The sequence below is a fragment of the Dryobates pubescens genome, chromosome 15 (assembly GCF_014839835.1).
Source record: "Dryobates pubescens isolate bDryPub1 chromosome 15, bDryPub1.pri, whole genome shotgun sequence".
In the NCBI taxonomy this organism is placed as follows: Eukaryota; Metazoa; Chordata; class Aves; order Piciformes; family Picidae; genus Dryobates; species Dryobates pubescens.
In genome coordinates this window covers 20519806-20544130 of record NC_071626.1, presented here as the reverse complement: position 1 = coordinate 20544130, position 24325 = coordinate 20519806, and the positions used below count along the sequence as shown (strand labels likewise).

The 24325-nt window shown below is 43.3% G+C and overlaps 1 protein-coding gene across 5 annotated transcripts in view; it reads left to right on the top strand.

Annotated features, from left to right (window-relative positions):
- Positions 1 to 3803: 3803 nt before the first annotated feature.
- LOC104302312 (solute carrier organic anion transporter family member 1C1) overlaps positions 3804 to 24325 on the top strand; it is a 34116-nt gene continuing 13594 nt past the window's right edge. Inside the window, exons 1-10 of one of the 5 annotated variants that reach the window (XM_054167976.1) lie at positions 3804 to 3901; positions 4507 to 4771; positions 9264 to 9409; positions 13841 to 13982; positions 14795 to 14927; positions 15568 to 15689; positions 16966 to 17112; positions 20631 to 20729; positions 21559 to 21804; positions 22939 to 23103. In XM_054167976.1, the coding sequence (XP_054023951.1) occupies positions 4768 to 4771; positions 9264 to 9409; positions 13841 to 13982; positions 14795 to 14927; positions 15568 to 15689; positions 16966 to 17112; positions 20631 to 20729; positions 21559 to 21804; positions 22939 to 23103 (1204 nt within the window). In that variant the 5' untranslated portion in view covers positions 3804 to 3901; positions 4507 to 4767. Of the gene's footprint in view, positions 3902 to 3995; positions 4772 to 8829; positions 9077 to 9263; positions 9410 to 13840; positions 13983 to 14794; positions 14928 to 15567; positions 15690 to 16965; positions 17113 to 20630; positions 20730 to 21558; positions 21805 to 22938; positions 23104 to 24325 lie in introns of those variants that run through there. The other 4 variants (XM_054167975.1, XM_054167973.1, XM_054167974.1 and 1 more) reach the window with 4 other exon arrangements.

Below are 24325 nucleotides of genomic sequence, written 5' to 3'. Positions count from 1 at the left end.
TGGCAATCTCTGAGTGCTTCTAACAGCTAAAGTATTATTTGTCTCTGCTTCATTGATGGGAAGAATGAGTTAGTAAGGTTTGTTCTGACAGTAAGTTTCCTACTAATTTCACAGACTCACATAACATTATGTGTTGGAAGGGGTCTTGAAAGATCATCCAGTGCAATCCCCCTGCCAGAGCAGGAGCACCTAGAGTAGGTCACACAGGAACATGTCAGGAAGGTTTTGAATGCCTCCAGAGAAGGAGACTCCACAACCTCTCTGGGCAGCCTGCTCCAGTGTTTTGTCACCCTCACTGCAAAAAAGTCTTTCCTTATGTTCACTTGGAACCTCCTCTGCTCCAGCTTGTACCCATTGTCCTTTGTCCTATCATTGGCTATTACTGAGCAGAGCCTGGCTCTGTCTTCCTGACATTGCCCTTCACATCTTTATAAACATGAACAAAGTCACTACTCAGTCTCCTCCAAGCTAAAGAGACCCAGCTCACTCAGCCTTTGCTCACAAGGGAGATGTTTCACTCCATCATCTTTGTGACTCTGTGCTGGACTCTCTCAAGCAGTTCCCTGAGGTCTTTCTTGAACTGAGGGGCCCAGAACTGGACACAATATCCCAGATACAGCCTCACCAGGGCAGAGTTTCAAATTTGTATCAAGTGTGTTCTTAGGACTGGACACACAAAGAAAACTAATGTCAAGAAATAATGAATCCATAGGAACAGAGTAGACAGTGAAACTGAATTGCATTTAGTTGCCTAAATGTCTTCACTGTACTTTCTTATTGGCTCTACATTAACGTATTAAAGAATTGAAGCTAGGAGAAAGGGAGGTTGGTTGGTTTGTGATTTTTTTTTTTTTTAAATTATAAAAGTTAAATTGTACTAAAGTTGAAGTACTCTGAGGTGTTTCTTTGAGAGAAACAGCTGCCTGTAAGATGCCATTATTTTGGCAGTTGCAGTTCCAGGCTCAGTAGTGTTGGGACACCTTGGGCATCTCTGAGTTCTTCCTAAATTCTGCACAAGCTTCCTGCATGACCTTCAGCAAACACGAATGGTTCAATTCCTCTCCTTTAAATGTATTACTGCTTAGCCACCTCTCTTGGGCTAGTCTGTGGCATCTTCACTTCTGTGTTGAGCTCTCCAGGGATTTAGGAGATAATTGCGGTAGGAAACCTCTGGGCCACAAGCAGTTGCTGCTATGACTGGCTCTCCTCCTCTGTGAGTTGTTCCAGGCAGAGCAGAGCAGCTGAGTGTTGAAGTCTTTACATGATAGCATAAATAATAAAGGAGCCAAGCGTCAGTCTGAGTAGCTGAGGGCTCAGACCAAGAGTTTATACATATCTTTGCTTTACAACATACTATTAAGTCTTGGGAATATGTTCTCTTTTGGACCATACAGATCATGTCAGTTCAGATTTTAAGGAGGTGTGGTCTAGCAAAATCCCATTTAAACATTTTGGTTTTCTTATTGTGAAATAGTCAGTCACTATGTTCCTTCTATCAGATAAATGTTGGGTTTTTTTCAGCTGGTATGTGTGTATTTTGATTTCAGTGTAAAGTTTATCTGTACATTTACGATTTAAATAAGTCACTTAGAATTTGGGGGGAGACAGTTAAGTCATTTACAAAGGAAAATGTTTCATGCTGCTGAACACTGAGCACAGTTTTTGAGCTGTTACAAGGTTAATATTTGTTCACAAAATGTGCTTGAAGAAAAAGCAGGCAGTTCCCTGGAGCTACACCTCAGAGATCTGTCATTGTTGCATAGTTTAAAGACAAAGCCGCTGGCTTGTTAATGTATTGACACATCTATGAATCAAGATTACTCTTGTCACAGCTATTCACTACACTAGACCAGGCTTTGTAAATGTAATTAATTGAACCCTGTGCTTTAGAAATGAAGGTGGTCTGGCTTCTAATTTCCTGTAACTAATACAAAGTAGGAATGCAAAGAAAATAGAAACAGACCTCAAGGAACAGGCGTTAGTCTGGGTCTTTGTCCTGCAGCTACTTTAAAGGCTTGGTTTCAATTATAGAGTAAGTATATATAAGTAAGCAATTTCTTTTAGGCCTATGGGAAAGCAAAACCTTTATTGTCTGATTGACTGTCTGTCAAAGTTCCAGGGACTTTTTGTGTCATTGTGCTTGGGACATGCCTGTGGGAGGCACTGAAAAGTGACACGCAAGAGGCCACACGTCCTGTGTTGGAACTGGTGGTGATTTGTTTCCCCTGTTTCAGTTCATGTTAGTAAATTCTAGGAGATGATGTACTGCATTATCTTTCCATGTGAAACCCATGGCCTGGAGGCCTGGGAGGCTAATAAATTCCTGCCTGGAGGAGACTTCCTTCTCTGCCAGATGAACTCATTGAGTTTTAGTGAGGATCTGGCATCCATTTTCTCTGAGCGCCTGGAAAACTATTGTAAGGCAGGACATAAAATAAGATTGTTTCTGAGGAACAGCTGTAACTAGCTAATAACGGAGTGGTGATGCTCTTCTGGAAGGTGTAAGAAAACTCCCTAGTGAAAAATGCCTTCTCCCAGGGTGGTTTTCATACAGTTCCAGTTAAGATATTATCTGCACTTAGAAAGAAGTCAGAGAAGGTTCTATAAAGAAATTCCAGGAAAAATCTAACTGTGATGGAAAGCTGATGCTGAGGTTTCACAAGGACCCAAACATCCAGGCAAGATGAGGTTGCACTAAGAACTGTGAGCCTCATACTTCAAAGCGTTGCTTCATTTTAAACTGCATAAAATCATTCTTTAGCATTTCCCTCTAAGGGTAGAACACCATGCCCTGGTGTTCATTGATATTATTTGTAGCATGATAGGATCTTGGAGGATTACGTGAAAGGGAGTTATATAAAGAATTCATGATTCTGAACATGAGTTTCTCCTCTGTGAATTGGCAGCGTGGTGAAGGCCACCAGTGGCAGAATAACTGGTGCTTGTGTCAGAAATCACTGAGGATGACAAGGTCAGCCACAAAGATTAAAGGTCAGGCAAAACTAGCACAGATCCCACATTGTGTAAATTCAGCTTTCCTAATAATTGAAGGAAACAAGCTGGAAGCTGTTCTCTGAAACAGGCTGAAAGAACTCATAATCACTAATTCTCCTAGTTGCTAATTCTGGTGAGCTGTTAGGCACCCTGCTATCTCTCAGAAGAGGAAAAGAGAGATTTCCAAGTCTCCAAACCCACCAAGTAAGAATATAAGACACATGAATTACATGCAGTGAAATAAAATTCTGGCCATATTAAGAACCCAAAATGGAGATATAATGAAGGAAGGGATAATAATTTGTCTTAAATCTAGAAAAGTAGAAGCCTGTTCCGAGGCACTGTGTTTGGCATGGCACCGCTTTGAGTGCCAATGACGTTTTAGCTGCCATGGGAACATGCTCTACCTCAGAGGCTGGGAGAGAACAAGATGGGGAAATGAAGAATTTATAGGTTTAATACCTTCTCTGTTTATATAATTAAAACTCACAGGTTAGTAGAAGACACAGGATTTATAGCCTCTCTCAGCTCAAACGACTGAACTGGGAACTAGTCACGTTCTTCACATTTGCACAAGCTTGCAAGTAAATGCTGGGTCAGCAAACACAGGGTGGGAATGAAGTCTGCAAAAGTTTCCTTTCATGGTAGTAAAGGACTTGACTGACTCTACCCTGCAATTCTATCTTTTAATGAGTCTTTTCATTCTGCTTTTACATCATGTAAGGGGACTTTACCCTGAGGCTTTTGGGGAGCAGGGTATAAAGGGAAGGAATCAGGGTCTGGAAGGGAAAGTTTTGTCAATCACCTGCTCACCCTACATCCTGTCTTCTCCCACGTACACCTTGTTGTATTTTTAATGGGCCATTCTTCCTTGAAATCTTTCATTTCCTGGGAATAAGCAATTAAGGTCAGGATTTTTATTTTTTTCCCTCCTCTCCACAAAGCTTTGTCACATGCCCCATCAAGCTCACAGCAAGTTAAAAAGAAAAATACCCCCGGGAGAGCTTAGATGCTCTTCAGGATTTCCAGCCAGGGCACCCGTCATCTTTGCTCTGCCTCTGTGCCCCATGTTCTAGAGTTCATAGGAGGGGAGAAAGGAAGAAGAAAGTGAGGAGGTGGGGGAGGAGGATGGGGGTGAAAAGAATATCAAGTGCTCAGGCGAAACAAGAAACCAAACAAGTTCCCCCACCCTTACGCTTTTTCCTTTCTCTACCTCCAGTATAAAGATGTCCCACAGACAGGGTAATTTCTAAGAGGTCTTTTTTCCCCCTCCAATATTTCCTGCTTCTAAGCTGGGACTGGTGCCCATGCATGCATGTGTGGGAAGGCATAAGCCATAGAGGGAGCTTACCTACAAAATCTGGTAGGCACCATCTCTGGAGATCTCAGCTGCCAGGTAAGATTTGGCTTTTCTTCTTCTCTTTGTTGAGCTGCCATTCCGAGATAATGTCTTTTAACTGGGTTCTGGGTTAAACAGTCTCTGTACTGGTTTCCTGTGTCCACCTATCCTAGCAAGTGCAGCTGCTGCGTCTGTGGGCTGACACACAATGAAAGCATGTCTAAGGAGGCTTACTGCAAAGTGGAGGAATTTCCAGTGGGGGAAGGACTATTTTTCACTGCCTGGAGTTTGAATGGGTGAAGGGGCACTTTGGGAACTGCCTGAGAGTGTCTCAGCCTGCTGTATGCATGCTCAGGAACCGGCTCATCCTTGGACCTGACCACCAGGGATAGTCCCTATGGGACTGTGAGCGCCGCTGCCACCCAGGCTGTGTCATGGGTGAGTTATCTGGCGTGCGTTTGGTGGGATGGGAAGCAGAGCCACAGAGAGGGCTCCTGCACCCCAGCCAGCTGCAGCCAGGAATGTGAGAAGGGGTCAGAGCTCCAGCTATGAGCCCCAGTGACGGACAGGAGAAAGGTGTAAGAATGGCCAGCAGCTCTTTGGGCAAAGCATCACCCACCTAGACTTGCTCAGGTATTGTAGGTGTGACGAAGCTCAACTGGTGTGCTGCATTGTATGGCTATAAACTCTTCAGAAGGGATAGGCAAGGACAGAGAGGTGCTGGGGTAGCCCTGCATTTAGGCAGCGTTATGATGAGCTTAATGATGGTGACGATAGGGCTGAGTGTTTATCAGAAAGAATCAGAGGGAAGACCAACAAGGCAGATATTGTGGTGGGATTTTGTTATGGACCACCCAACCAGGATAAAGAGGCAGATGAAATATTCTACAAGTAGCTGGGAGAAGTCTCACAATCTCTAGTCCTGGTTCTTGTGGGGAACTTCAGCTTACCAGATCTCAACAGGAAATGGAGTACAGTAGAGAGGAAACAGTCTAGAAGTTTCCTGGAATGTGTGGAAGATAACTTCCTGACACAGCTGATGAGGGAGCCAACTAGGGAAGGCATCCTGCTTGACCCATTGTTTATGAACAGAGAAGACTTGTGGGTGCTGTGATGGTGGAGGCTGTCTTGGACACAGCAGTCACAAAATTATTAGAATTTTTGATTCTTGGAGAAGGAAGGAAAGTAATAGAACTGCCACCTTGCACCTTCAGAGGGCTGACTTCAGCCTGTTTGGGGGCCTCATTGACAGTTCCTTGGGAGGCAGTCCTGAAGGGCAGAGGTGTCTGGGAAGGCTGGATTTTCTGCAAGAAGGAGCTCCTGAAGTTGCAGGAACAGGCTGTCCCCATGTGCTGAAAGGTGAGTGGGTAGGAAAGACCACTCTGGCTTAATAGGAAGCTTTGACTAGAACTCAGGGAAAAAGAGAGAGCTTGTGGTCTTTGGAAGAAAGGTCAGGCCACTCAGAAAGTTATGCAGGGAGAAAATTAGAAGAGCCAAAGCCTGGGTAGAATTAATCTGGCTACCACTGTAAAAGACAATAAAAAAATCTTTCTATAAATTAGCAACAAAAAGAGGACTAAGGAGAGACTCTGGGGGAACCATAGTGACCAAGGATGAGGAAAAGGCTCAGTCTTTAACAGTAAGCCAAGTTGTCTCTGGGTGCTCCACCTCCTGAGCCAGAAGACAGGGACAGGAAGCAGAATGAAGCCCTCATAATCCAAGGGAAGGAAGACTCTACAGAGGAATTAAGTGAGCTGGGGCAGTCATATAAGGTTCAACAAGGCCAGGTGCCAGGTCCTGCACCTGGGTCACAACAACCCCATGAAACCCTACAGGCTTGGGGAAGAGTGGCTGGAAAGCGTTGCAGCAGAAAAGGACCTGAAAGTATTGGTTGACAGCCAGCTGAACTTGAGCCAGCAGTGTGATCAGGTGTCCAAAAAGACCAACAGCATCCTGGCTGGTATCAGAAATAGTGTGGCCAGCAGGACTAGGGAAGTGTTTGTCACCCTTTGATCAGCACTGGTGAGGCTGCACCTTGAATACAGTGTTCAGTTTCAAGCTCCTCACTACAAGAAGGACATTGAGGTACCAAAGTGTGTCCAAACAAAGGCAATGAAGCTCATGAAGGGTCCAGAGCACAGGTCTTATGAGGAGTGGCTGAGGGAACTGGCATTGTTTATTCTGGAGAAAAGGAAGTGGCAGCAAGACCTTATTACTCTCTACAGCTACCAGAAAGGAGGTTGTAGCAAGGTGGGTATCAGTCTCTTCTCTCAAGTAGCAAGAGACAGGAGAAGAGGAAACAGTCTCAAGTTTCAGCAGGGGAGGTGTAGATAGGGTATGAGTTAAAAATTTCTTCAACAAAAGGTTTGCCAAGCACTGGAACAGGCTTCCCAAGGAAGTGGTTAGTCACCATCCCTGGAGGGGTTTCAAAGATGTGTAGATGTGGCACTTAGGACCATGATTTAGCCGTGACCTGGCAGCACTAAGTTAACAGATGTCTTTTCCAACCTGACCAATGCTATGACTCTAGAGCTATGTTTTCCTGGCATTCCTGCCACATCTGGGAAGGAAGAGCTGTCCTCATGTTTCACAGCACTGTAGAAATGTGGTATCCAAGATAGGGCAAAACCCATAGGCTATCACTTTACCCAAGTCAGTAACAGACCATCCTTACAAGTCAGGTATCTGCTTGGATAAAACCAGAGTTATGCCTGACCTCCCAACACAGCTGGCAGTGTATTACAAACACTCCCAGTATAATACCAGCAGAGCCAAAATGTGTTGGTGTGGCACAGGGCCATTTTGGTCTTGAAACACTCATATTTATGCTGGTTGTACAAAAGAGGAAAGATTAAAGCTAATTTTACAGCAGACTGTGGTGCCACTGGACATGCTGCTCTGCTCTCTGTCTTTTGGTGAGAATTTCCCTCAGAGGCATTGTCAGGGTAGCTGAAGTGATGCCCTGAGATATATGGTTGCAAGTTGCTCCAGGCCTGAAAACTACTGACCTCATTAAAGCCACCGCAGGAACAACTGTGCCTGTCAGAGTTGTATGGCTGTCAGTCCTTCCTAGCACAGGTCCATTTGACATCCTAGCTCAGATAATAAGTGTTAATAATTCTTATAACAGTTTTTTTACACTGCTGAGTGCAAGTTTTGTTTAAACTCTGCTCTCCATCTGAGAATTGTACCAGTGTGCTGCTGTCAAGCATTGTTTGTCATATTCCGCCTTCACATCTCCACATCTCCACACTGTGCTGCTTTATTTCTTTTGTCAATACTGTCTGTGGGGTGCAGCGAAGGAGGCTGTACAGGGCCCCTGCTCCTCTGCTGGACCTTCTCTAGTTAGATGTTGCTTTGCTCAGAGATAAGGACAATTCACTGAGCTGTGCATCAGATGTTTTCACTTTTCAATTATGTGTTTTCTTCATTCCTAGACCAGTGTAGTTCTATTAGGCAGAGTATTTCAAAGCTTAAGCTGAAGGCTATTTGATACACTTAGAGAGCAGCATGCCTTTATGTGAGGGTCATGCCTGTATTCACAAGTTTGAATGAGTTTATCCTTATGTGAGTGCTGTAAGATGCATGCTGTCATTCCCCATTGTACAAGACTGGAAGCAGGGCATGGAGGGACAATGCAGCTTCTCCCAAGATCACAAGAAAGTCTAAAGCTGAGCAGGAACAGGCTTTCTGCAAGTTTTCTACAGCGAGCACAACCATTCCTATCTTGTATTTTAAACCACCTGTATACTCATTAGTGCTGACAAGAAAGTGCATTAGTGCCCTCTCAGGGTGGTGTCAGGTGCAAAGATTTCTCTTAGATGCATTCAGTAGCTCTTATTTCATCCAATGTGATGTGAAAACGTTGGTACTACAGCCACAGACTTTTTGCCTTGTCTGTGTATGAACAGAGCCGAGGCACATATTTGCACGAGCAAATCTTAGCGCCCAGAAATGCTTTCCTTCTTTTCACTGACATTTCCAGAAGCCCAAGAGTCTCTTGGGAAGCCATGAAGGCACATGTAGGTGCATATACACAAAACCATATATGTTTTTTAACTTATGAAGATCTGTGAGTTGAGGCAAATGTAAAAGAATAAGAATTTCTCCTGTTCATATCTTCAGCCAGCAGTTCCCTAAAACATGGTGCTGCTTAAAAGTGAACACAGAAGCTGATTTCATAAATATTCTCAGATCTGATTTAGAGATTTAAATTAAGGACAAAGTACTGCAGTATGTTAGCAGAGATTTAAGAATTACTGGTATCTTTTGTTCTCAAAGTGTAGTATTTAGGTTTTCTTTACTTCTTTGTGTTTACCTGCAAAGAGGCAAACTCCCATTTTTCCTGTAACAATTGATCAGTGAGCCCTAAGGCTCTCTCTAAAATGGTGAAGGGAACTAAACCTCTTTATTCTTGTGTAACTCATTAGCTGACCTCAGACGATTAGAGCTAATGTTTCAATCTAAAACAATTCAAGCTCCTCATTAACCGGGCTAGTTTCCTTTGATCTAATTACTTAATGTCCTAGATATATGGGAAATTCAGAGATCAGCTCTGAGAAATCTCTGCAGACATGGTTACATCTAGAAACATGAGCTTACGTATAGACTCCCGAGGTGTTTAAAATGTTAACAAAAGCCTCATTTTGTCTGCCAGCAGTGCTTGGTCAAATACTCAATGAAATCACATTGATGACAAATGATTGCTCTTTGCTGAGTATGATTTAATCTTCATTATTATAGGCAAGTGGATCACATATTTCCATAATTAAACATCCAGTGCTCTAGTCAGATTCTGTTGTAAAGTTTGATAATTGCTCTTGTAGGGAAAACAGTACAGCAGGGTGTTGCTGTCACATGACAAGCTTTTGAGGCTGAGCTAATAGGATGCCCTTTTAAAATGTTCTCCATGTTTTGTTTTCTGTTTTAGAGGCAAGGGATACCATCATGGAGATCTCATCAAAAGAAAATACTCAGTTTTTCTCATACAACACGGTCCTGCCGGTTGACCGATCTTCATTCAAATCTGAATCTTCTGCATCCAAGGGAAAGCAATCGTGTTGTGGAGGGATAAAGGTAGAGTAAGAGTCTTTGAATATTCCAATAGGGACTTAGAAAAGCTCTTTTTTGTTTGTTTGTTTTGGGGTTTGTTGGGGTTTTTTTTTGTATATTATCCCTTTTTGAGTTCTGAATGTGTCTTGCTGAGGCAGGATATAGAAATGTATTACTAAAGGTATTTTTAAGCCACAAGGAATGGTTGCTTCTGATCTGTATTTGCCTAACATTTGCCAGGGCTCAAGTATAACATACTGGTTGAGGTTTGTCGTTCTGAAAGGTCAGTGTGCCCACCCTACTTTCCTGAAGTTGAGAACAGAGTATCAGCAAAGAGGTACCACAGGCAGCTATTAGTACAGGTTGCTCTTTCTAAGATTGTAGCCGTGGTAGTCTTCTGGGCTCTGAATACTAATATTTGCATTAGGAACCCCATGGTTTAAATCCTTTATTATTAAAGTAGTGTTGTAATGTTCTTGATTTGAAATGACTCTTAAATGCAACTGCAGAAGTATCACTGCTGTACCTGCATTTGTCTCGCCCGTAAGTACTTCTTCAAGGCAATGGAAGCTCCTTGCTTTAAGCCTTGTAATGTAGCTACCTGATGGTAGGACCACTGCATCTTGGAGGATCATTCCTCCCTATATGGGATACTATGGTACAGGAGGCAGCATGGTGCTTTGCCTACTGTCTCTACCTGTTGTCCAAAGCCAAGCTGCAAAATGCTGACACTGTCTTGGGTGAGATTTCAATAAATCACCACATAACAGTGAGGTGAGGTGACTTGAGTTATACAGAAAATGAATCTTTGGCCTTGCCCACTTCTTTCATGCTGCACAGTCTAGTTCTGTTGCCTTTCTCTCTCTCACACAGACACATCTACTTTCAGATACTAATCCAGCTCCCAATACAATCAGTGACTCCAGCTACAGTTGATCTGAAGCCTATAAATTATAGAATACAGTTAAGATATATGGACATTGAGTCTGATGACTGACATAAAAAATATTTAGATTCCTGAATATTCTCCTTCCTTTAGCCTGATCTTGAAAAGGCCCAGAGATGGAGTTCTGTTTTCAAACAGAAGATGAGTTGTAGTAATTCAACTTGTAGCGTAATAGTAATTCTATCATTGCCCCTCCATTTGCTGCAACAATAACCTGGCACTCTCGTTGAATTGTGCCTTCAGTCACAGAGTGGCCGGTCAGAAATCAGCTTGTTGGTTCCAAAACAGAGAAACAATAACATTTCAGCTGAACTTCTGTTCAAAAAAATCTGTGTCATCTGGGACCCCAAACACAAAAAAATTAACCTATTCCAATAGAGACTTAGAAAATCTCTTTATTTCTGTTTTTTTTTCCCTGAACTAATATTTCTTCATTTCGGGTTATGTCTTGATGAGTCAGCATGAAATTATTAAAGGTGTTTCTAAATCACCAAAAAAACTCTATCTGCTTCAGATCTGTATTTGTGTAACATACTTCCAAAACAATAAGCAGATTCAGCAGATTGGTTTTACCAATTTTCAGTCGTCTTTTGTGTTGAAATTGCCTTTATGAAAGAGAAAGATGTAGTGATGTATTTACTCACTGTCATTAACAAATCACAGAAGAACCTTAAATCATGTGCACCTTTCTGTCTCTGCTCTAAGTTTTGAGTGCTTTTCCCATTGTTGCACGTGGTCTTCATCTCCTTCCTGGGACAATTGGAAACCCAGCAGACAAATGTGTGCCAAAGAGAGACATCTGAAGTTCTATCTTGACCTATTAATTTTTCAGGGAAAAACCATCCATATTTGCATTCACATTGCTGTTTAAAATCCAAGAAAGTAAGCACACATTAAAATGTAAAACATTATGGCAATATCTTTACTAAAGAGCTCTTTGGGAGCCCTCACTGTGGGAAATGAGAACCAGATATTGTTTATTTCCCCCCAAGTGTTTCTGAAGGAGCAATAACCAGCACGGCATGAAGTGTGTTGAATGTAACACAGGGATATATTTGAAGGTTAACTTGAGAATTTGAGGGCAGCAGTGATGCCAGTGGTATTACCAATGTGCCTTGTCACACAAAGTGTTGTAAGGACTATTCTATGGGAAGTGAGTACTTCACTTCAGAGCACCTGTTTACCGGAAGCATGATTCCTCCAAGACCAGACCTAAGGAGCAGGGCAAGGGTCTAGATCTCACAGAATCACAGAATGTTCCAGACTGGAAGGGACTTTGCAAGATCATTTAGTCCAACCCCCTGCCAGAGCAGGATCACCTAGAGCAGATCACAGAGGAACACAACCAGGCAGGTTTTGAATATCTCCAGAGAGAGAGACTCCACAAGCTCCCTGGGCAGCCTCTTCCAGTGTTGTTACCCTCACAGTGAAAAAGTACCGTGGAACTTCCTATGCCTCACCTTCCACCCATTGCCCCTTGTTCTGTCACTGGGCATCACTGAGCAGAGCCTGGCTGCATCTTCTTAGCAGTCACCCTTTACATATTTATAAACATTAATGAGGTCACCCCTTAGTCTCCTCTTCTCCAAGCTAAAGAGCCCCAGCTCCCTCAGCCTTTCCTCACAAGGGACATCTTCCAGTGCCTTCATCATCTTTGTGGTTCTGCGCTGGACTCTTTCAAGCAGTTCCTGTCCTTATTAAACTGAAGAGCCCAGAACTTTTTTTTGTATGAAAGGTTACTGCAAGTTTTAATTTGTTTAGGGTTTGGTTGTCTTTTTCACACCTTTTACAAAGAGCATTCCTATATATTCAGTCCACACAACCTGTATCTGAAGGGAGAAAGTAATGCTGTGGTTTCCATAACCAGTTGCACAATGTGTTAATACCCCCGGAGCTCTTAAACTCCATAAGGCTAGAACCAGTGAAGGCAAACTCTGCAGGAGTGAAACAGTTGGTGCTAAGGACCCTACATTCCCACTGTAAGCATTTCAGGGTGGAGAGGTACTTCAAACCAGCTCTAGTCTTGTCCGAAGACTGAAGAGCCACTGACTGGTGAAGTGAATGTAACACTCTTCAGGAGCACATCTTCCTCTTCAATTTTTGTGTAAAAGGGATTCAGTCCACACATTTGCAGTACCAAAATGCAGAAAGATTGCTCCCCAGAAAAGTGCAGTGCAGAGACTTCTTCCTCTTGTCCACCCTGGGTTTCAGTGGGAACAGCTGACCAGAAGAGGACTCTAAACCCCAGCTATATTCATCAACGACCTGGATGAAGAGACAGAGTGCACTCTCAGGAAGTTTGCTGATGACATAAAACTGGTTGAGGTGGCTGACACACCAGAAGGCTGTGCTGTTATCCAGCGTGACCTGGACATGCAGGACAGTTGGGGAGAGTACCCTTATGAAGTTCAACAAGTGCAATTGTGGGGCACCTTGTGGGGAATAACCCCATGTATCAATACAGGTTAGAGGCTAACCTGCTGGAGAGGAGCTCTGTGGAAAAAAAACTGGGGGCCCTGGTGGACAACAAGATGACCATGAGCCAGAAATGTGCCCTTGTTTCCAATGGCATCCTGGAGTGCATCGAGAAGAGTGGTGAGCAGGCTGAGAGAGGTTCTCCTCCCCCTCTACTATGCCCAGGTGAGGCCTCATCTGGAGTTCTATGTCCAGTTCAAGAAGGTCAAGGGAACTACTTGAGAGGATACAGCAAAGGTCTGTGAAGATGATTAGGGGACTAGAACATCTCTCTTACGAAGAAAGGCTGAGTGGCTTAGGACATTTTAGCCTAGGGAAGAGAAGGCTGGGAGGTGGGGAGGGGGATGTTATCTGTGCTTCAAGGCTGGGTGTCAGGAGGTTGGGGCCAGTCTTTTTTCAGTGGTGCTCAGCGACAGGGCAAGAAGTAATAGGCACAAACTTATACATAGGAAGGTTCATCTGAAAATGAGGAGGAAATTCTTTACTTTGAGGGTGTTTGAGCACTGGAACAGGCTGCCCAGAGAGGTGGTGGAATCTCCTTCTCTGGACCTGTTCAAAACCTAGCTGGACACCATCCTTGCTACATGCTCTAGATGAACCTGCTCTAGCAGGGGGATTAAGACTAGATGATCTGCAGAGGTCCCTTCCAAACCCTGTCATTCTATGACTCTGTGCTTGCAAAAGCCTATACTCAAAAAGGCCCAAATAAGTCACCTTCCCATACTTAACACTTACCTTTATTGTTATTATGTGAGACACCCTCTCCTAAGAGAGATCAGGGAAGTGATATATGTCTCTGTATCTTTCAGAGCATCAGCAGCTTGGGTATCTACCTGAAATCAGAGGTGTCTGGTAGCAAGTTCAGTTGATACCATAACTAAGAAATCAATCTAGCAATTGGTGAAAAGTAGGATAAGTATTGACAAGGTTATTTGGGAAAAGAAGAGGTGGGAATAAAAAAAAAAGTGTCTTGAAATAATTGATGAAGGCCTTTTGTACTGCCTGATTTTAATCATTGTCAATTTCTTTCACAGATATTCCTTGGTGCATTGTCTTTTGTTTATTTTGCTAAAGCACTGTCAGGAAGTTACCTAAAAAGTACTATCACACAAATAGAAAGAAGATTTGATATCCCTTCCTCTTTGGTTGGCATTATCGATGGCAGTTTTGAAATTGGTATGTGCTGTAGAAACCTAATTTTGGCTGTTGTTGGGTGGGGTTTGTTGGTTGGTTGGTTGGTTGGTTGGTTGGTTGGTTGGTTGGTTGGTTTTTTTAAGTGATGCAATTTATTGTGAAAAATGATTGTATGAAGCTCCTTGAACCATTAAAATGGAGCAAGATTCACCTCCTAAAGATCAGCGTGATGGCCAGTATGATTACTTTGGATAGGACAGGGTTGATAAACCAAGCAATTCAACATAGTCCTAAATCTTTTGTGATTCAAACTGCACATATTTCTGCTTTCTTTCTCCTTTTGTCAGCAATCCACCTCCCCCACAAGCATTTACCCTTTGTCATTGATAAATCACAGGAGTACAAACCTCTAACTGTAATCTACATTCATTGTCCACCCCATCCTCTTCCTTCTTGCACTAAGGTTTCCAGTGGGACATTGTCTCTTAGGATTTCAGATTACTGAATTTATCTTATGGGTGTTTAGTGGATTTTGGAATTTGTGGGAATGAAATCTGAGCCTCAGTGTGTAAAGCTATATTTGATTCCCTCTTTTCCTGCTTCTCTGGTTATTTGTTAGCTTCAGCTGTCACAGTCCTCTTTTCCAGCTTCTTATCCAAAAGTTTATAGTTTTCTTTTCATGCAAGACACTGACGCCCTGTAAGAAAGCCTGGAAAGAGGGAGAAACACCAACCCCACATGATCAGTCCTCTCCCACTCAAATAGCTTCCTGTACCACACACTAGAAATCATTATTTTCAGGGCTCTCCTATCAACAAGCCATAAAATTCAGTTTTCCTTTTGCATTCTCAAAGGGAACCTCCTAATCATAATTCTCGTAAGCTACTTTGGAGCGAAGCTTCACAGGCCAAGAATAATTGGAGCAGGCTGCTTAATTATGTCAGCTGGAACATTCCTAATTGCCATGCCCCAGTTCTTCATGGGACGGTAAGTGCAAAGTGATCAGTGTTTTGTACCTGGGCTATGCACACCGAACCTTGGCTCACTGAAATATTGAGGCATTGATAGTGAGGATGCCTGTAGAAATAGGCATATGTGTATGTGGTTACTCAATTTCATGTTTGTGTGTGTATGTGTGTGTGAAAAGATTTATTACCACAGAGCAAGTGATTAAACATACAGGCTGTTCTTAGTTGCAATCACTTTAACCTTTTATTAGCCTATGATCTTGACCAGCCACATTTTGAAATGGTTTAAGAACTGTTGAAGCTTCAAAGACGACATGATGACTAAACTCAGGAAGACAATCTGAGTATCAAACACAACCAGGGGATACACCCACTGTCTGATAATGTCTTTATACAGATTCATGCATCATAGCAGAGCAAAGTGCCTATTTAACTGGAATGAATCACTGTGACACAAAGAGAACTGAGAGTACACTTTTTATATACGACTGCAATATAAACTGAGTTCCATTTCCCCCTGTAAAGCACCACTGGCAGCACTGGATGCAGGTGAAATTTGCTTTTAGGTGTCATGGGCCAATCTTCCATGATGGTAACAGATGTGTTTGCTTTTTTCCTGTAAGTTGGGATGGTAAAAAGCAACTTTGGTTTACAAATAGGTATCGGTATGAGAGATTCACTTCCACCATCAATTCCACCGCTAGCATCTCTCCGTGTCTGCAGGATAAAAGCCAAACTCCACTCTCATCCCTGGAAAAGTCTCAAGCAAAAATAAATGCAGGTGAGAATGATCTCTGTCAAACATGGTTTAGTTGATTAGATTGTGTTGGGTGATAGGTTGGACTCAATGATCTCAAAGGTCTCTTCCAACCTGGTTAATTCTATTCTATTCTATTCTATTCTATTCTATTCTATTCTATTCTATTCTATTCTATTCTATTCTATTCTATTCTATTCTATTCTATTCTATTGTCACACTAAAATACATCAAAAGGCTCCCAAACTCTCACACAATAGTTTATTAGAATGAAAAAAAAAAAAAAAAAACACAAACAAAAAACTGGCTGAGGCAAATCAATGAAGAAATAAATTATTCAACTGGCACTGCCCAATGCCAAGAGAATCTTTTCAGGCTGCAGCTTTTCCTCCAGCCTCCCTGTCTTCTCCAGTAACTTTCTGCAGCTTTGTGGCCTTGTGGAAAGACCAGTTTCCCTTGGGAAACTTGGAAAGTCATGGCCTTCTTTGTGCTGGGATATGTGCCTATGATGGGAAACAGGCCTCAGCACACTGGAGATAGCCACTTCAGTCTCCCTGCCTGCAGACCCCCTTCTTGTTTCTCTCCCTGCTCGCTGACCCCGTTTTGCACGCAACAAAGCTGTCTGCCCGCTGGCTGCCTTGAGCTCTTTGTGGGCAAGAAACCTTCCTCCCTGGTGCCCAGGCATGAATAATGGATGAGCAACTCAAACCTTCTCTATGTCACAAAATATGTGTGTATTTGCATCCTCTAACCTGTGGAATAAGTGTGGCTGGCAGTGCTCACTATCATAGGTTGGATGTGATGATCTTGAAGGTCTCTTCCAACCTGGTCTGGTCTATTCTACTCTACTCTACTCTACTCTACTCTACTCTACTCTACTCTACTCTACTTTACTCTACTCTACTCTACTCTACTCTACTCTATTCCATTCCATTCCATTCCATTCCATTCCATTCCATTCCATTCCATTCCATTCCATTCTATCTAAATTTCCCATCTCTTTTCTTTAGGGAAGATCCTGGGTCTGATAAGATGGAATTGAAAAAGTGGTGACAAAATCCTGAAACTGGCCACCTTCTAATATCTCAATCAGCTCATGCTAACCATGTGCCCACATCAAGCTGCTTGGGTTAAAGTTGTCATCCCCACAGGGAAGACAAACACACAAACAAAACACAACAAACAAACAAGTTCTCATACTATTTCCCCCATATTATGAGTGTTTTTCAAAGTCCTGTGCCTTTAATGTCAAATAAGTTGCTAAAAGCACATCATTGTTGCTCTCTTGTGATGCTTGCAGGATGTGAAAAAGAAGCAGGTTCTTCCATGTGGATCTATGTTTTGCTGGGAAATCTTTTGCGTGGAATTGGTGAAACTCCTATCCAGCCTCTGGGAATTACATACATTGATGATTATGCCATTGAAGAAAATGCTGCCTTATACATTGGTAAAAAAATCTTTGTATTGCTCTTTCCCTGAAGGATACTGAGTCTTCCTAAATAGCGAAATGAGTGTTGATGAGTTACCTTGCCCTGATTGTTTTGTTTGCACAATTTCAAATATTGAAGTTTATTTAAAAGTTAGGTCCACTCAAGGGACTGAGTTCCCCTTTCATTACACCAGTACAGTTCCATTATCTTAATTTGAGGAAAGAATTTGACCTTAGGTTCCTGCTGCTACCCTAATCTTCCTAATTCTTCTGGACGTAGACCGCTGAGCCTCAGTGCACATTCAGTTCTTTGGGAAGTGATAGAAAATACGTTCTGCCTTAAGTACTTCAACTAGAATTTCAGTAGGAACTAGAAACATTCCCTCCAGATTTGGGTAGAACTGTAAACAATAGTGCTGAAGCTTTAAAACAATGGTCTCACTGGGGTTTTGTTACAGAATCATAGAATAGTTTGGGTTGGAAGGAACCTTAAAGATCATCTAGTTCCAAACTCATGCTATTGGCAGGGTCATCTCCTACTAGACCAGGTTACTGAAGCCCCTGACCAACCTGCCTTGAGCACATCCAGGGCTGGAGCCTCCACAGCTTCTCTGGGCAACCTGTTCCAGTGTTTCACTATCCTCATGGTGAAGAATTTCTTCCTAATGTCTACTCTAAATATGGCTTCTTCCAGTTTGAAGCCATTGCCCCTCATCCTATCACTACATGCCTTTGGAGAAGCTGCCCTCCAGCTATCAGTTAGACACCCTTCAAATACTGGAAAGCTGCTGTAAGTTCTCCCCAGAGCCTCCTCTTCTTCATGTTGAAAAACCTCAGCTCTCTCAGTCTGTCTCCATAGGAAACATGCTACAGATCTTTGATTATCTCCCTGGCCCTTCTCTGGACCCATACCAGCAGTTTTATGGATTCTTGTGATGGGGGATCCAGAGATGGACACAGTACTCCAGGTGGGGTATTACAAAAGCAGAGCAGAGGGTGGGAGGCTCCCCTCCCTCAACCTGCTGGCTGTAATTCTTTTGGTGCAGCCCAGGATTTGGTTGGCTTTCTGGGCTGCAAGTGCACATTGCCAACTCCTATTGAGCTTCTTATCAACCAGCACTATCGAGTCCTTCTCCTCAGAACTGCTCTCTGTCCATATTCCACCAAGCTTGTGTCGGTGCTTGGGACTGCCCTGCCCCAGATGCAGGACCTTGCACTGGCTTTGTTGAACTTCATGAGGCTGGCACCAGCCCACCTCTTCAGGTCCCTCTACAGATGCCATCCCTTCCCTCCAGCATGTCTGGTAGTCTCAAATCTGATCTTCACTTACAGTGGGAGACTTCATTTTCCCAGGTCCTGCTTTTACCTTCTGTAACTTGGGCAGTGCGGTTAGAGCCCTTGTCAATGAAGACTGAGGCAAAAAAAGGTGTTGAATACCTCAGCATTCTCCTTATCTTGTTTCCTTCTGGAGAGGGCCCACCTCTTCCCTAGTCTTTCTTCTGTCACTGACACACCTACAGAAACTTTTCTTGTTGCCCTTAATGTCCATGGCCAAATTTAATTCTATATGGGTTTTTGCTTTCCTGACCTGCTCTCTGGCTAAATGGACAACCTCTCTGTACTTCTGCCAGCACACCTGTCCGTGCTTCCACTCTCTGCAGGCTTCCTTCTTTTGACAAAACATGCCCAGGAGTGCCTTTTTCATCCATGCAGGCTGCTAGGCACTTTTGCCCACCTTCCTCTTTGTTAAGACACATGTCTTCTGGTCTTGGAGAAAATTATCCTTGAATATTAACCAACTTTCTTGGGTCCCTCTTTCCTTCAGTGCTTTATGCCATGTTACTCCCAGTGGAGAGCTCTAAGAGGCCAAAGCCTGCCCTTTTGAAGTCTAGGGTAGTAAGCTTGCTGCACACTTTCCTTGCTACCATGAAAATCCTAAACTCCACCATTTTGTGGTCACTGCAGCCCTGAATTTCAGATTCTCCACCAGCCCCTTCTTGTTGGTAAGAATAATGTCCAACATAGCACCTTTCATTGCTGGCTCCTCAACAATGTCTGAAGAACTCTGCAAATTTACTTAAAATATTACTAAAGAGGGCTTCCTCAACAGTGTATTATCATCGTTCTTATCATCATCAAAGGCTCTGCAGAGGGACCTCGACCGACAGGACGGATGGGCAGAGTCCAATGGAATGGCATTTAATAAGTCCAAGTGCCAGGTGCTGCACTTTGGCCACGGCAACCCCATGCAGAGCTACAGGCTGGGGTCAGAGTGGCTGGATAGCTGCCAAACAGAGAGGGACCTGGGGGTACTGATTGACAGCTGCCTAAACATGAGCCAGCAGTGTGCCCAGGTGGCCAAGAAGGCCAATGGCATCCTGGCCTGCATTAGGAATAGAGTGGCCAGCAGGAGCAGGAAGGTCATTGTGCCCCTGTACTCTGCACTGGTTAGGCCACTCCTTGAGTCCTGTGTCCAGTTCTGGGCCCCTCAGTTTAAGAAGGACATCGAGACACTTGAACATGTCCAGAGAAGGGCAACAAGGCTGGGGAGAGGCCTTGAGCACAAGCCCTGTGAGGAGAGGCTGAGGGAGTTGGGGTTGTTTAGCCTGGAGGGGAGGATGCTCAGGGGTGACCTCATTGCCCTCTACAACTACCCGAAGGGAGGTTGTAGCCAGGAAGGGGTTGGTCTCTTCTCCCAGGCAACCAGCACCAGAACAAGGGGACACAGTCTCAAGCTGCACCAGGGGAGGTTTAGACTCGAGGTGAGGAAAAAGTTCTTTGCCGAGAGAGTCATTCATCATTGGAATGTGCTGCCCAGGGAGGTGGTGGAGTCACCATCCCTGGAGGTGTTCAAGAGGGGATTGGATGTGGCACTTGGTGCCATGGTGTAGTCATGAGGTCTGTGGTGACAGATTGGACTTGATGACCCTTGAGGTCTCTTCCAACCTTAGTTATACTGTGATCCTGTGATGTTTTCAGCATGGCCAAAAAGCAAAAGCTCAGGTTCTTTCTGTACAAGACCAGATTTCCAGGCCAGTGTTGAAAATTCAAAGTATCCTGAGAGTTTGGTTGAGGATGTATTAAAACATGATAATATTGAGTACCACAGCAGTGATTTTTTTAGCCTATTCAGAGCCCAGCATTACTTAATCAGGTAAGTAATTGATATTTCCAGTTACCTTAATCTAGGCAGCTGAAGAGTTGCTAGCAATCACAAATTGGTGCTGCTACCAAGTTTAGATCATTAAATTCCCCGACTTTTATTTTATTTTATTGTATTTTGAGCTGAGTTTCATTCTTTAATGGGATGATAAAAAAGTTGAGATGTCCTTGAAGTGGGGGCAATTTTGTTGCTGACTTTTTCCTTCGTGACTGCGTTTTAACTTGTCTATCTAATGTGCCAAAGAGCAAAGTCTCAGGATTTTAAGATTTCATCATTTGTTATCCATCACATGCCATACTTTGCTGTTAGGTGAAGCAAGAACCACTGCTCTTTTTAACTCAGAAGCTCAACAGTTTCCTGTGTTCTGTTGCAGGCTGTGTACAGACAGTTGCGATTATAGGACCAATATTTGGCTTTCTTCTAGGATCCCTGTGTGCCAAACTTTATGTTGACATTGGCTTTGTAGATCTGGGTAAGTCAGGGAAAGCTCACAGTTTAAAAGTTTGGTCAGGCTCCAAAATGTCTGGTTTTGGCCACAAACAACCTAGCTTTCTTCTAGGCATAAGGGGCTAGCAGGAGTAGGGCAGACTCTCTATGAAACAAAAAGGGTGACAGCAATGCACGCCACATGCAGCAGTGGCTAAGAAGGATGTGTATGGAGGAAGTAGGAGCCATGACTATTCCTCAGCCCCAGAAATTCTGCAGCTCTGCCCCCCAGGAGATGCCATGTGAGGAGGCTCTTGGAGGAGAGCAGGCACAGGAGGAGGCACAGAATCCAACTGAGAGCTGTGTGTGTGCATTTTGTAGTATGTTGTCATTGCCTAGAAAAGTGGTCTTGCAGGGGCTACTAGGGCTCCTGATGGCCTTCCTCCTGAGGGCACCTTCCACTCCATTTTTCCTGCCACTTTTGTGCAGAACAGCCTGACTGGGAGCAATCGTGTGGCTACCTGGACTGCCCCATGTCCTAGGCTTTGCAGCCTCCCTAGGGATGTGCAAGTGACGCAGCTGGGGAACCTGTGGTGCCAGAGAAAGGCTGTTTGCTGTGTAACAGAGATCTGCATGCCCTTATTGCCTCCTCACAATTCTAACACCAGTAGAGACAGACACACAGTACAGCTAAACCTGGCAAGGTGGGGTGGATTTCTCTGGACAAAGTCCCTGCAAAATCACCTTCCTTGTTATCCTCAACCATTCTCAAAACCCATTTATTTGTTTCTCCTTTTGTTTTGCCTTTGGTTGGTTGGTTGGTTGGGTTGGTTTGGTTGGGTGTTTTGTTTTATTTTGTTTTTTACTTTCTGCAGACAGTGTAACAATAACTCACAAGGACGTGCAGTGGGTGGGAGCCTGGTGGCTAGGTTACTTGATAGCAGGTGTGATTAGTGTTCTGGCTGGCATCCCCTTCTGGTTCCTGCCTAAGCACCTTCCAAACCCAGAAAGAAGAAAGGACTCCAGTACCTCTTCTGAGCAATCCAAGTTCATCACTGAGGATAACAAAGACCAACACAAATTTTATCAGCAACAAGTGAAGATTACTGAGATGGCAAAAGGCAAGCCACTAGAGTTTCTTTCTGACTGTTGAGTCTTTCTCTCACCAGCTTTTATACTTCAAAACTTTACACTCTCTAAGGCCATATTTTAGTGACTTCAGAATTACTATTTTCACTCAAGTGTCAACTAACTACTGGATGAGGCACTTGGTGCCATGGTTTAGTGGATTAGATGGTGTTGGGTGATAGGTTGGACTTGATGATCTCAAAGGTCTTTTCCAACCTGGTTGATTCTATTCTATTCTATTCTATTCTATTCTATTCTATTCTGTTCTGTTCTGTTCTGTTCTGTTCTGTTCTGTTCTGTTCTGTTCTGCTATGCACAAACACGATCTGTTCGTTGCTCTCTGGACCTGCTCTTGCATGCAGAATTTCTTCAGATGAGATTTGTAAAATTATGCTAGTGGCCTAGGAGATATCATAGAAGCATAGAATCATAGAATGGCTTAGGCTGGAGGAGGTCTTAGAGATCATCTAACCAACCTCCTTGCCATCTCAATGCCTTTCAACCAGACCAGGTTACTCAAGGCCCCATCCAAGCTGGCCTTGAATGGCTCCAGGGAGAGGGCCTTTTCATTCAGAGATAGGGACTGTTGCAAAAGTGGCTGTCAAAAAAAAAAAAGGCTGGCTTTGCTAAACCTTTTTTTTCAATGATAGTTGTTTAAACCCCACATACAATAGCTGATGAGAATAAGGATGGGCACAGACTAGATATAGTATTTAAGGAGGATTTGGGCACAAGATTTTTTACACAGTTGCATTTCCTTGGCCCTACTTTGCAAAGCACCATTTTTCCTCAACACTTGAATCTGTAACTCATTATGTCTGTGCTTACTGTCATCTGGGCTCAACACACTCTGCTCCCAGATTAAGCTAAAAGATGTTGTAGCTGCCGAGGACACTCAGAAACTAAATCAGTGCTGGCTTATTATTGAAACAAGATATCTCTTCTAGGAAATTGATTCTTAGTAATCTGTTCTGCTTCTTCCCTATCTAGAAAGAGGGTAGCTCTTAGGATCATCATGGTGCTTCATGGATTCCTTCTGAAATGTTCTGCAGTCCTTCTTTTGAAGGTGCAAAGTGTTGCTTTTTTCTTTCTGGCCTGGTTGTCATTTCTGCTGTTTTGTCTTGCAGACTTCTTGCCATCACTGAAGAGCCTCTTTGGGAATCCAGTTTACATTTTGTATTTGTGTGCAAGTATCATTCAGTTCAATTCTTTAATTGGCATGGTGACATACAAGCCAAAGTACATTGAGCAACAGTATGGGCAAACATCTTCAAAAACCAATTTTGTCATAGGTAATGCTATATCTCCTTCTGCTATCTCAAAAGTGGACATTTTACAAGTGGTATATACATATGTATGGAGAAAACTAGACATATTTTTTTTAGGGTACATTTCTTCTCTGGTTTTAAGTAGTAGCTCACAGAAGGTAAGTTATTTCATTTCTGCTTCAGTACTCAGATAGCTCTGAGTTTATCTAGGTGAGAGCCACTGCAAAAGATTACACCATTTGATAGATTATTTCCCAATGTAATAGAACTTTGAAAAATAATGTATGTGCAACACAAGAGCATAATTAAAAAGAGACTTAATTTTGAAATACTTTAATTTGTCATCAGACAGGTATGTTGTCTTGCTGGCTTCCCATTTATTTCACCTCAGTGAGTGCTAAAGGACTGACCATAAAATAGTTGTGATATTGCTAGGGATCTCTCACTATCTGAAGAGGCTGTTGTGAAATAAAAGGAAGTCAAAGGTATGTATACCAGGGATCACACAGGGTGATAATAATAACAATAATAATAATAAACCAGGTTGGAAGAGACCTTCAAGATCATCATGTCCAACCCATCAACCAATCCAACACCACCTAAACAACTAACCCATGGCACCAAGCACCCCATCAAGTCTCCTCCTGAACACCTCCAATGATGGTGACTCCACCACCTCCTCGGGCAGCCCATTCCAATGGGCAATCACTCTCTCTGTATAGAACTTCTTCTAACATCCAACCTAAACCTCCCCTGGCGCAGCCTGAGACTGTGTCCTCTTGTTCTGGTAGTGGCTGACTGGGAGAAGAGACCATCATGCGTCTGTCTACAACTTCCCTTCAGGTAGTTGTAGAGAGCAATAAGGTCACCCCTGAGTCTCCTCTCCAGGCTAAGCAACCCCAGCTCTCTCAGTCTCTCCTCATATGGCTTGTGTTCCAAACCCCTCACCAACTTTGTTGCCCTTCTCTGGACTGCTGAAGAAAAAGGAAAGCAAAGGTATTTCTGCTCTAAGAGCCTTTCTCTGTTGTGAGATTAGTCTCCAAAGCCCTCCCATACAGAGTGAGAAAGAAACACTGCTTCTGCCTTTGGGTACTGAGGTGGACATTTTTGGAGATGTCTTCAGGATGGTGATCTTCACTGCCCAGTTGCTAAGCCTGTGTACAGGCTTGGGTTCAGTTCCTGGGGTCCCCAATTCAATAGCATTACACTGCAAAGAGGTTTACATCTATTGAACACAGAGGGAACT